Here is a 12230-nt window from a genome sequence, read left to right as displayed (position 1 = left end):
GACTCTGGTGAACTTCCGTTCCAAGACGGCAGACCTCTCGCTTCTTCCAACGACGAAGAAGGTTGGGCTGCAAGTACCAAACGCTTCGTACCAGATCGTGAGGTATTCATGATTCACGTCGACAAAGACAGTGAAGGATCGAAGTACGTTCAATTGGACGACTACTACATCAACGACGACGACTACATCTTCGACGCACCCGGTCCAGACCCAGACGCAGCGGGGGCATTCGCCCATCACGATCTACCTGTACATGCTCTCGACACTGAGATCGAAGATGAAGATGACATCCAAAAAGAGCGGTATAAGACAGGATGCGTACCAGAACAGCGCCAACATCAGCCTGGCAACCTCTACGACTGCTCCACAAGCGACCTCCGCACTATCATCAGCGCCGGCTGGGACGCCCGCAAAGTCATCATCACTAGGCAGTAGGAGCGCGACGAGGTGGAGGCCTACAACCCCACCAACTATCATATCCCCTCGACACTACCTGGGTACAACTCAAAAACGCAAGCCAGAAGTCAGGGAACAACCAACCCGAAGAAAGAAAACCCTCAGCTCGAAGGAACAATTCGAGTAGGCTCTCCACAAGTGATGCTCATGGCACCCGAAGAGCAAGCATTCCATCTTCGAATGTCAAACCCTTCAGAGGGTCCTGGGAGCTCCGCCACTCAACAAAGACTGCGAAGAAAGGCGACGGGACCACCTGAATAATGATTTATTCATAAATTAAGTACCCGATTCAATGAGGCTTTTTGAGGGTCTTTTAGGTGTTTCATTTGTTCAACCATTGTTTTGAGACTATATCTCGAGACAAACGGTTCCGTAAACCTAAAAGCACCCCTTTATACCACTTAGTTAGGGTCACCATTTATTTTTATTATTCAGGTTAATCATGACTTCCTCGCTATACTACTCTCAGACGTGCCCAATAAATGTCCAGCCTAATTAGTGCAACCTTTTTCCAGCCGATCTCTTGTCATCTATTCCTCATGTCACGTGTCTATTTTACCAACGCTCGGGGGCTAAGGATAGGGCCAGTGGGGATGGGCTCGGGAAAGAAGAAAATGATTCAATTTCTTCAAGGCTAAGCTCAGGGAACCCTGTCAAGCCGAGCCATGCGACTGCCAAAAGTGGTCGCCTCGTTTGGCAATGACTAGTGGAACCCGTTATTTAGCCAAATAAAGCATCTACATGATTATCCAAGATGAATCCTTCAGCCATCTTAATTTGGAATGCTCGTGGTCTTAATCAAGTTGATCGGCGCAATTCTGTACGCAATGTCATCCGCTCTACTAGTGCCCCCATTGTATGTCTTCAAGAAACCAAGGTCGCGGTAATGAATCAGCGCCTATTCCTGTCTGTGTTTGGTACTGCCTATGATAAGTTTGCCGCTTTACCAGCCAATGGCACCAGGGGGGAGTGCTTATCGCTTGGAAAAGTGATATGTGTCAGGTTATCTCATCCAGGGTAGATGTTTTTTCAGTTTCTGTGCAGTTTGCTGAGCAGGAGAGTCGTAATTGGTGGTTCACAGGGGTTTATGGCCTGCAGGCAGATGGTGAGAAAATTGCGTTCTTGCAAGAACTAAGAGATGTCCGCGCTCTCTGCTCGGGGCCGTGGCTTGTGGCAGGAGACTTTAACCTCATTTATTAGGCTGAAGATAAGAATAACACCAACCTGGATAGAGCAATGATGGGGAGATTTAGAAGGTTCCTCGATGAGGTGGAGGTCAAGGAAATCCCCCTCCTGGGGAGGAAATATACGTGGTCGAATGAACGCTCTTCTCCCACGCTGGTCAGGTTGGATCAGGCTTTCTGTTGCGTGAATTGGGAGGAAATTTTCCGGGATGCAGTACTGCAGAGCACGGCTTCGGTTGTCTCTGACCATTAAAGCACTTGGGTTTCGGTAGAAAATGGTGCAATATGCTCTGCCTGCTGCTCTCCACCGCGTCGACGCAGATACTAGTAAATGGGACGCCGGGTGATGTTATTTACCACCATCGTGGTCCGCGACAGGGGGGCCCTGTCCCCGATGCTTTTTATCTTGGTGATGAATGTGCTGAATTCTTTGATCAACTATGCTATCCAGCAGCAACTTCTGCAGCCTCTTGCAGTTCATCATGCTACACACCGGGCCTCCTATGCAGATGACGCGGTAATATTTTTGCGCCCCACAAGCAACGACCTCCAGGTTATGAAGTTCCTACTTGACTTGTTTGGGCATGCCTCTGGTCTCCATACCAACCTGTCCAAAAGTTCTGCATCTCCAATTCACTGCTCTGAGGAAGATTTGCAGCGCACGGCTGAACAATTGGATTGCTCAATTAAAAATTTTCCTTGTCAGTATCTTGGGCTACCTCTCACTATCAGGAAACCTTCCACGGATGTGCTCCTGCCTCTTGTTGATAAGGTGGCAGATCTGCTACCAGGTTGGAAGGCATCCCTCATGAATAGAGCTGGTCGAGTGGTGTTAACCCGAGTGGTCTTGTCAGCCGTTCCCACCTATATGTTGATTGCATTGGACCTTCCAAAGTGGGTAATTAAGGCCATTGACAAGAAACGTCGGGGGTTTCTCTGGAAGGGTAACGAGAAGGCTAATGGAGGGAATTGCCTTGTTTCTTGGGAGAAAGTACAACGGCCTCTAGAATATGGTGGTCTGGGCATTCTCAACCTTAAATTTTTTGGCTGGGCCCTGAGGATCCGGTGGCTGTGGGCACTAAAAACTGATCCAAGTAGACCTTGAGCTGGTCTTCCAATCCAAGTTCCAGCGAAAGCAAAGGCTTTGTTTGACATGGCAGTGGATTCGGTGGTCGGCAATGGCGAGTCCATCCTCTTTTGGTTAGATCGATGGCTAAATGGAAGCACTATGGCTGAATTGGCTCCTAACTTATTAAGAGCCATACCAAAGAAAGTGGTTAAGAACAGAACAGTGGCACAAGCACTTCACAACAGGAGCTGGGTTCGGGACATTAGAGGGGCACTGTCGGTTCAGGTTTGGTGGAATATCTTCAAGTTTGGGACCTTGTTGATGGAGTGGTACTGCAGCAGGACATACCTGACCAGTGCCGTTGGAAGTTAGATCAATCCGGAGTTTATAGCAGCAAATCGGCGTATGCAACCTGTTTTGTTGGCTCGATCAGATTCCCACCTTGGAGACACATTTGGAGAAGTTGGGCCCCTTTGCGGTGTAAATTCTTCCTTTGGCTGGCCATCAAACAGCGCATCTGGACTGCTGATCGCCTAGCCAAAAGGGATTTTCCTCATCAGGATGCTTGCCCACTTTGCGACCAGGAACAGGAAACGGCCCAACACCTCCTCTCGTGTGCGTTCACCCGGCAAGTATGGGCAGTGGTCTTTCAACACCTGAACCTGGTCGTTGCCGGGCCTACCACCCCGACGACCAGCTTCTCTGCTTGGTGGTGCAGCTCTATCAAGTCAGTACCTAAGGATCTTAAAAAGGGCCTAAATTCTCTCATCATCTTGGTCACGTGGGAGATCTGGAAGCATAGAAACTCATGTGTGTTCGAGGGAGCGAGGCCAAGTGTGCAGGTGCTCCTGCAGCAGGTGTCTAGTGAATGCGTGTTGTGGTGTTCGGCAGGAGCCACCAAGCTCAAGGAGCTCCTGGCTAGATTGTCCCAACAGGCCGTTTGAGTCCTGATTTTTCTTTTCGGGTTGTGGTCTCGTTTTGGTTTGTGTTGTAAGTAACAAACTAGTGTGCATGTTGTATTGAGTGCCGGGGATTTTTCTAAGCTCCGGTACTCACCCCTTTCTTCTTTTTTAAATGAAATGACATGCAGTCCTCCTGCGTAGTTCGAGAAAAAAACTATTTTTTTAAAGCTTTGCTTTTGGGATCCCAAAAGTTTTTTTTATTGCACTTGTTGAAACATCCAGAAGCAAGAAAATTAGGAGGGGGCATTAGTGCGGGACTGGTTCTTGGTGGGAAAATTAGCCCTGATCGGTGCACTCTACCATCTTTTTTCCAGAAGAGGAAAGCTACTCTGTGTGTTTATTTTTTTTTCCAAAAACGGAGTGGTTGTACGGCCAATCTAAAATACAGCCGGACGTACCAGGTCCACTGATTTTACATCATACTTCATCGTCTTTAGTTTGGACGAATTTTCACAAACAAAGAAATATATATATATATATATGGGCACATGGCACTTGAAAAGTTACAGCACTATACATGGCACTTGACAATCTTTTTTTTTTCTCTTGGACATGCGGCACCTGACAAGTTACAGCACACACGTGCTCGCATGTTTCATTGGATCAATAGAAACCTTCGACATTCGGCCCTATTTTAGCCAGGTATTCATTCCTTATTCCATCAGTATGATTATAACCTAAAAGATGCATCCAGTAGCCAGAAAAACACGTTTCAACTTATATGCCTGAGATCACTTCAGCAGGTACTGAAGGTGCTCTGCTACATCTGCCATCTCGGGTCTTTGATCAACATCACTACTTAGACATTGAACAATAAGTTCTGCCAAACTATGAAATATCCCCGTGCTTCCAATTGCTGCGATTTCTGGGTCAACGAGCTCAATTACTCTCTTCTTCTTTGTGTAAGTGTCAAGGGAGTTCCCGAGTAAGATGTTATTGTCAGGATCTAAGGCCTTCTTCCTGGTAATCAGTTCTAAGAGCACGACTCCAAAACTGTAGACGTCACTTTTACTGGTGTATAAGCCTGTTAGCACATATTCTGGATCCATGTAGCCCCAGTTACCAATGATAGTGCTGGCATAATTTTCATCAACAGTAATCATCCTAGATGTACCGAAGTCGGAGATCTTTGGTACAAAGTCCTCATCTAAAAGTATATTAGCTGGCTTAACATCGCCATGCAGAATTGGTGTAGTGATTTCTGAATGCATGTAAGCTAGACCCTTTGCTGCTTGTGCAGCAATTTGTAGACGTATATCCAAGCTGAGAGGCACCCTGTTGCTGTCATGCAGAATTTTATCGAGGCTACCGTTGCGCACATACTCATAGACCAAAATTGGAACATCAACTTCTAGGCAACACCCTATTAGCTTAACAATGTTCTTGTGCAAGACTCGAGATTGAATGATAACTTCGTTTGCGAACTGGCCTGCCAATTTAACATCAATTTTGGGTTTCTTTACTGCTACTAGGTGAGTTTCATCTCTAATATAGCCCTTATAAACCTCACCAAAGCCACCTTGTCCAATACAATTATTTCTATTTAGTATTTGCTCCAGCTCCTCCTTCCTGAACAGTTTAATCTTGTTAACTTCTTCTATTATAGGACCCCCATTCTTTCTAAAATAATCTTTCATCTTTCTTTTCTCTTTGACAAGAAGACTGACAAACACTGCAACTGCTATGATAAAAAGTCCACCTATTGCACCTACATATACAACAAAGATACCTCACATATAGGAAGCAATAAAATCTTCTAAACAAACAATTGTAATTGTACCGCAATTATCTTAATTCTTAAATGCAGCATTACGAGGTCAAGTCTTGCAATAATGTCATTATCCTAAAAGACCATGTAAAAGGATCCTATATTCATATATCAAAATTTATACGCATAAAGAGTGGGCTGAGAAATGAAGTGTGGATCATATGTACCGGTGGCGATTTTTGCTGCAAGTGGAAAATTGGGGTTGCAAGGATCATTGAACGGATCAGCACTGTGGGAACCACTGGGGCATTTGCATTCGTAGGAACCCAGAGTATTCCGGCAAACGCCTCTGCATGGATACTCTTGACGACGTTCACACTCATTGATATCTGCATTGTTTACCAACCTCGTTTATTAGAACAATAGAAAACCATCCTTAGGGAACGCCAACTAGAATATGTAAGTTTATGTACTGCACTAATAATTACTCCCTTTATTTCAAATTATAGATCGTTTTAGCACTTCTAGATGCATAGTTTTTGCTATGTATCGTATATCTAAGTGCATAGCAAAAATTATATGCATCTAGAAATGCCGAAACGGCCTATAATTTGAAACGGGGGAGTAGTTATTATCTATAACTGTAAACAACATGGAAATGTGAACTAATTAAACAAGAAGCAATTAACTCAGGACAAATTAAAGTTGCGATTTGATCCTGGAATTCAGATAGAATACTAGAATTTTCCCTCGTTCAAACTAAATACTGCAACCTTCTTACTGATCAGGTAAAAGAGGAACAGCGTGCAAGATTGAACACACTTACCGGTACAACCGTTTGCAATATAGGGGTTGCCTTCGTAGCCCATGCTGCAGTTGCAGACGTACCCAAGCCCATTGGAGGAGTCACGACACTCACTGTTGGGGGTCACACAAGCATAGCTCTCCGCCGCCTTCTTCGCCTCGTCGCATGTCAGGTTGTCACGGATGGCCCAGTCCAGCCACACTGGCATCGTAGTGTTGATGTCCATCTTCAGGTCAGCTGTGTGGAAGGTGTAGTTGCTCCTGTCCACAAGGAAGGCGTAGTCGCAGGGGCTGTACCCCAGCCTTGCTTTGTGGGTGTACACATTGAAGTTCATCCTGTTGTCGGTGAGGCCCTGCGGAATGTCGAGACGGCAACAGCCGACACCGGCGCAGGCGCCATTCATCGCGCTCCGAGAGTTGTTGCAGTAGCACATGCAGCCGGTATAGTACCCATAGTCGTAGTCATTTCCCTCACTCCGCTGGCTCTGGGTGTAACCCAGGGTGTTGCAGCCGATGACAACAAGCTGGTTGTTGGTGTTGGAGATGCGGTACACCTCGTCAAGGTTGAACTGCACATCGCCATCGCTATAGGCATACACTGAATCTGAGGAGTTGAAGCACTGCCACGCGACAGGCAGCATCACACGGGCCTCCGCCGTCCTGATGGAGAGGTGGTTGACCGGGACGGGCTTGGTGGTGCCAGCAAGCACCGGCCTGTTCATGCTGCGGTCACAGATGATCTCGAAGCCCTTGCGGAAGCAGCCTGTGCCGATGCCGAATGGATACTGGATGGCTATGCCGCCACATCTGTCTGGGCATCCAGATGTGATCTGAGCCTCAGGAGTAGCACTGAAAGCTGTTAATTGTAGTAGCAGTAGATATGGCAGCAAGATTAACATTGTCGACGTTACGTTGCAGCTCTTGCTGATCAACCAATCGTGATTCTTCAAGCAATCTCCTCCATTGCTCCTGGTAAAGGGATAATTAGGTCACTTTATCACGTAAATTCTTAATATATCTTCATGTTTTTGGACAATGACTGGGCCACCCTCCTCCAATTCTCTGTTCCCTGTTTTATGGTATCTGGAGGTTTGGATCATGAGTATTTCTAATTTATTGTCACAAAACAACAGGACAAGCACAAAGCATTCTTCAATTTTGTAGAAGCACTCAACAGTGATGGTTCAAAACTGTCATCAGAGATGTGTTTGGATCCGTCATTACAGATCAATCTTTAGAGACGACTCATTACAGATCAATCTTTAGAGACAGACTGTTATAACAAATGGTTTTTGAACCATATGTGAAAAATATTTATCACTTATGAAGTTTAAAGATAGAACCGTTTATGATAGTCTATTAGCACGGACGAGATAGCTGTACAAGACTAAAGACAAGTGGGCAATTTCGCAGTAGTTATATTCACTTGAATGATGATACCAATCATGCCCAGAAAAAGTGTATGTCTATTTCAATGTTTGCACGCCCAGCACGGTTGCTCTAAGCTCAATCTTTTGAAAGAGGAGTAAACAAAAACAGCAAAGAGGTAACAAGGTCCTAACTGAATTTGGCGATGGCAAGCCGATAATGTAGAGATCAAAAAAATAAAAAGAAAAATCTAGTTTACATCCTCAAACTATTGCAAAAGTCTGATTGTCAACTTTTAACTACAAAACGGATAATGAAGACCATTCAACTGTCGAAACAGGATAATTTTAGCTCTTTGGTGGTTTCAAAGGTAGTATTCTATTTTGTGAAAATTAAAATATTCAAGTTTAAACTAAAATATTCATTATTAATTCGTTTTAAATAAAAAATACGAAACGGGTGCCAATATTTTTCTAAAAGTGTAATCTATTGGCACTCTACTTGTCAGTTATTCGGATTCAGTTTTTTCATGTTCATAGTATTTATTTGCTTGTAGTTATGTCTATTTTTTAATAAATAAGATACAAATAGAGCTACAACATATAGGTTATATTTTTAGAAAAATTTTGGTACTGGTTTCATATTTTTCTGACTTAAAATTTGATGTCCCTTATTGTCCGATTTTGTAGTTGAAAGTTAAAAATTGAACTTTTACGATAGTTCGAAGGTGTAAGCTAATTTTTTTCTAAAAAGAAAATAGAGCCACATATGTATTGGTGCTCTCAAAGTGAAGGAGAAGTAACAACTAACAAGCACGATATGATTAAAAAAGGGTCATGTACGAGTGATAGGTAAAATTAGTCTATGGCCATAATGATACAATGAGATGAACAAATTAAAAAAAAAACTGCAAAGCCCGGTCCACCGATAGCATCATGATAGTGACTTAAGCCATTTGCAGTAACAACAGGTCCAAATCTTCCAGCTGAAGTCGTACGGGTGCGCGTGTGTTCAGATACTATAACTTGTATCCAGATCCGAGGAATGAAAAAAGAAAATCTCCCAGCTGAAGTCATACTACTGGTTGATAGGTGGAGGATACCTTTCAAAAAGCTGGAGGATACCTTTGGAAAGAAGGGTCGTAGCAGAAACAGTTGATCTGATGACTCGCAAGCCTGAAGAATATACTATTCCACTACGCATGCGTCCCAAAGCTGCAAGAAGTTCTCCCGGAAATCAGAATGCGCAGGATTAGACTGCTGAAACGCCAAGAGTAAATCAACCGTTTGGCCAGATTTCAGACATTTCCAATTTACCATGGGAGATTTGGGGAAGAAACCGGAACAGGGGTTGCCGGCGCCTTCGCCTACGGCAGGCGGGGCTCAGCCAGGGTGCTTGCTGTTCGTGCTGGCTGACGGCTGCGGCCAGGCGAGCCAGCAGCAGGCAGGAGGAGCTGAGCCCCGGAACCGGAAGACGGGGTGGAGGTGGGAACACGGCGGCGGAGCAGGCCGGCGGCGAGGTGCCCGCGCGGAGGCGTGGAGCGCGTGTGCCGTGGTGTTGCCGTAGAGATGGGAGTCGGAAACACAGAATTTATGATGGTTCAGGGGTCTTTACTGTGAATAGCGGTCCTACTAAATCTTTGACCACGTCGTTTCAAAAAAGAAAAAGAAAATCTTTGACCACGTGCTATTTGTTTAGCGAGCAAATACATGGGTTTTTTTTTTCCGAAAGCAAACACATGGTTTTGATATACTTTGTAGGTCACGAGTTTGGATTAATATAGAAGTTCCAATTAAATTATCTTTCCATGGCATGGAGTACATGGGCTTTTAGGGAGTAATTTTGATGTACATCTAGGGATTGTTTTAGCTTATTTTCGTAATGATAGATGTGGATAATTTTTTCAAAAACAGTATTATCAAAGATGATTAGAGCCTATTGAATTAATGGTTCAATAGACAGATGTTATCTATTTTTCTGTGCGTCGTGGATTAATGTGGAGGTTCTAAAAGAAGCCTACAATTAGTAATAATAAGATATAAATGCAACACTAACATATTGAACATACTATATAATGTCTCAGGGATGGTTCTTAGCTTTGGACTAAAGTCCTATTGGATCAGGTAGGGCTAAGTATTAGTTGGCTAATAGCTAGAGCTAATTGTAAGCTTGCTGAAATTTGCTTATTGCTGTTTGGATACTTGGCCTACTAACAGTTAGTTGGAATCCTGAAGCAAAAACAGCATTGTGTTTGATAAACGACATATACATAGTTGTGACATACTGGGCAATACTTTAGATGCTCTTGCAAAAGGAGGTGGAGAGGTGCGTGCCGCGCCGTGGACAATCTTCTCTAGGCATGGCTGGAAGTTTAGCAATAGAATCTACTCTTAGCAAAATTGCAATTTCGAGTTTAGTTACTCCCTCCGTTCTAAAATGTAAGTCGTTTTGAATTTTCTAGCAAATTTATAGTATAGATATAACATATGTCTAGGTGCGTAGCAAAAATTACGAATCTAAAAAAATTAAAATAACCTACATTTTGAAACGAATGGAGTATTTGATAACTATCCACGTGCATGATGTGGATGTAGTGGCGGAGGCAGGGGCCATGGCCCCCTAATGATCCAGATAAACAAGCTTAGGTTACTAATTTAGACTAATCATGAATCATTTAGGTCTCTTTTTTCAATAATTAGGACTTCTAATCATTAGCACTAAGCACCATTAGATTTATATAGATATAAATGTTATGTTCTACTATTCTATTTACGGGACATACAAATTATTTTTTCTATAGATAAGCTACACATTGTGCTAAAACTGTAAAAGCATTGTTTGTTTATTCATCTTTTGGCCATATATTGACATCGGTGAAATATAAATTATCCACGCTACATTACAATGTAAATAAGTACTATATCATACTATATATTTTACAACCACAATTATTATTAGGTTGTTTGGAACTATGTCACGCGGCAGCGCATTCTGTATGAGTGCGTCTAGAAGAGCTGCTTCTCGTATTTGTCGTTTGGAGCCCACGTCCTGATCGTTGTTCAGTGTGAAAAAAATACATCTGGCGTAGCTTTTTACTGACGCCAATATTCTACATACCGTTACATATAGAGTTATTATTTATTGATTTGATATAACCTGCCTCGGTCCCTCTAAGTTTGATTCCTGCTCGGTGTGAAAAAAGCTACGCCAGACGTATTCTTTTTACACTGAACAACGATTAGCACGCGGGCTCCAAACAACAAATACGAGAAGCAGCCCTTCTAGACACACAGTTCCAAACAAACCCAATAATAATTGTGGTTGTAAAATATATAGTATGATATAATACTTATTTACATTGTAATGTAAATTACTGCTAACTTGTCAAGTTACTGCTAACTTGTAACGTAAATAGACTTTCTAGGTGGAGCTCCGCCCCTGTGTGGATGTAGCTATTGTAATAAGTATCAGCCAAAAGCTTCTCACGACATAGAGGCTGGAATTTTATTTATTTAATCATAAAGAAGTAAAATCCTAGCAAAAGTCTATTCTAGCCTTAGTTTGAGGATGTTGTGGGAAGGGGGATAAGTGGAACGGACGGGGGTATTTTTGGCATTTCTCAAACTGGTGGATGCCACTAGCCCCAACTAGCTAAGTTTGGCAACCTAAAAATCTCAAAATTAGCTAGGGCCTTGGTTAACAATTAGCCTACCTATTTGTTCTCCTATTTGCAAAAGATACGTCTAATTTTTAGAAGCTAACAATTAGCCCTATGTATCGAACATGCCGTAATCACCAACAAATTCATATTCTAGTAAATACATATATGATAAGTCGTCAGATATATCAAATCAACCATAAATCGCAACTAGCTTAATTTGCGTGGAAGTCTAAGGACACCATCTCTCACACTTGTATTAATGTATTTTGATGAGGTCTGAGCAAAAGAGTTTGCGGGGCTTCTCCGCTTCTGTTTCATCGTCGATTGCTTACCTCAACTGGGTTGAAATCTGCTGTGGCTATCAATCGTAGACACATTTTTCTTTGCCACCTTTACTTGCTTCAAATCTGGCCATGATTGTTCTTTAGCAAATGTTTGGCAATGGCTTTAGGGTTCATTCTCACGAAAAATCTGAACCTCGTCTCCCAAAAAAGATAAAGAACTAATCTTTAAATTGTTTAATTTTTTTGTTGGTATAAACAATCTTTAAGTTGTGTTATCTTATCCAGATCCCCGTCAGAATTAAGGAGTATTTAAACATAAATCTTGACGATGTCATATCCTTGTCAATTCATCAAGTCATTTGTTTCCAAAATTATCATTCTGTAGGCCAGGCCAGCTTGTTTTTCGTGAACATGCATGAGCACGTATTTCATTAAAAGAAAAACAATACGACCATTGCAAAACTTGAATAGGCAAATACTATTAAGGCGGATACATAGCACCACCAAGTAAATGGCAGGCGATCCAACCCCAACAAAAACAGCAAGAACAACTGGGGAGGAGACAAACGAACCTGCAAACCTAGACACGACCACACATCTAAGCCTGCTAAAAGCTAAAACAACATCAAGGATGCAAAGGTCTACAACTCGATAAAAGGTGGCAAAGCATACACCCAACCAACACAGCTAAAGCGGCAAAGCATCCACCCGAACCCAACTTACACAACAACAGC

The 12230-nt window shown here is 42.9% G+C and overlaps 1 protein-coding gene across 1 annotated transcript; it reads right to left on the bottom strand.

Annotated features, from left to right (window-relative positions):
* Positions 1-4167: 4167 nt before the first annotated feature.
* Positions 4168-8761, bottom strand: LOC112887167 (wall-associated receptor kinase 2-like). Its single transcript, XM_025953273.1, has 4 exons — positions 8676-8761; positions 6206-7152; positions 5607-5768; positions 4168-5379 (listed from the first exon to the last, which is right to left on the bottom strand). The coding sequence occupies exons 2-4, from the start codon at positions 7080-7082 to the stop codon at positions 4403-4405; spliced, it is 2016 nt and encodes a 671-aa protein (XP_025809058.1). The 5' UTR covers positions 7083-7152; positions 8676-8761; the 3' UTR covers positions 4168-4402.
* Positions 8762-12230: the final 3469 nt, after the last annotated feature.

This window comes from Panicum hallii, chromosome 3 (genome assembly GCF_002211085.1).
Source record: "Panicum hallii strain FIL2 chromosome 3, PHallii_v3.1, whole genome shotgun sequence".
Taxonomy (NCBI): domain Eukaryota; kingdom Viridiplantae; phylum Streptophyta; class Magnoliopsida; order Poales; family Poaceae; genus Panicum; species Panicum hallii.
This window is presented reverse-complemented; position numbering and strand designations above follow the sequence as displayed.

What these genes read in the sequence shown, in the direction of transcription:
- LOC112887167 (XM_025953273.1), bottom strand. Translation starts at nt 7,082, where the DNA reads ATGTTAATCTTGCTGCCATATCTACTGCTACTACAATTAACAGCTTTC. An exon ending in TATTGCAAACGGTTGTACCG is followed by an intron (nt 5,769 to 6,205) that starts GTAAGTGTGTTC and finishes TAAACAATGCAG; the next exon opens with ATATCAATGAGTGTGAACGT. An exon ending in TGCAGCAAAAATCGCCACCG is followed by an intron (nt 5,380 to 5,606) that starts GTACATATGATC and finishes TTGTATATGTAG; the next exon opens with GTGCAATAGGTGGACTTTTT.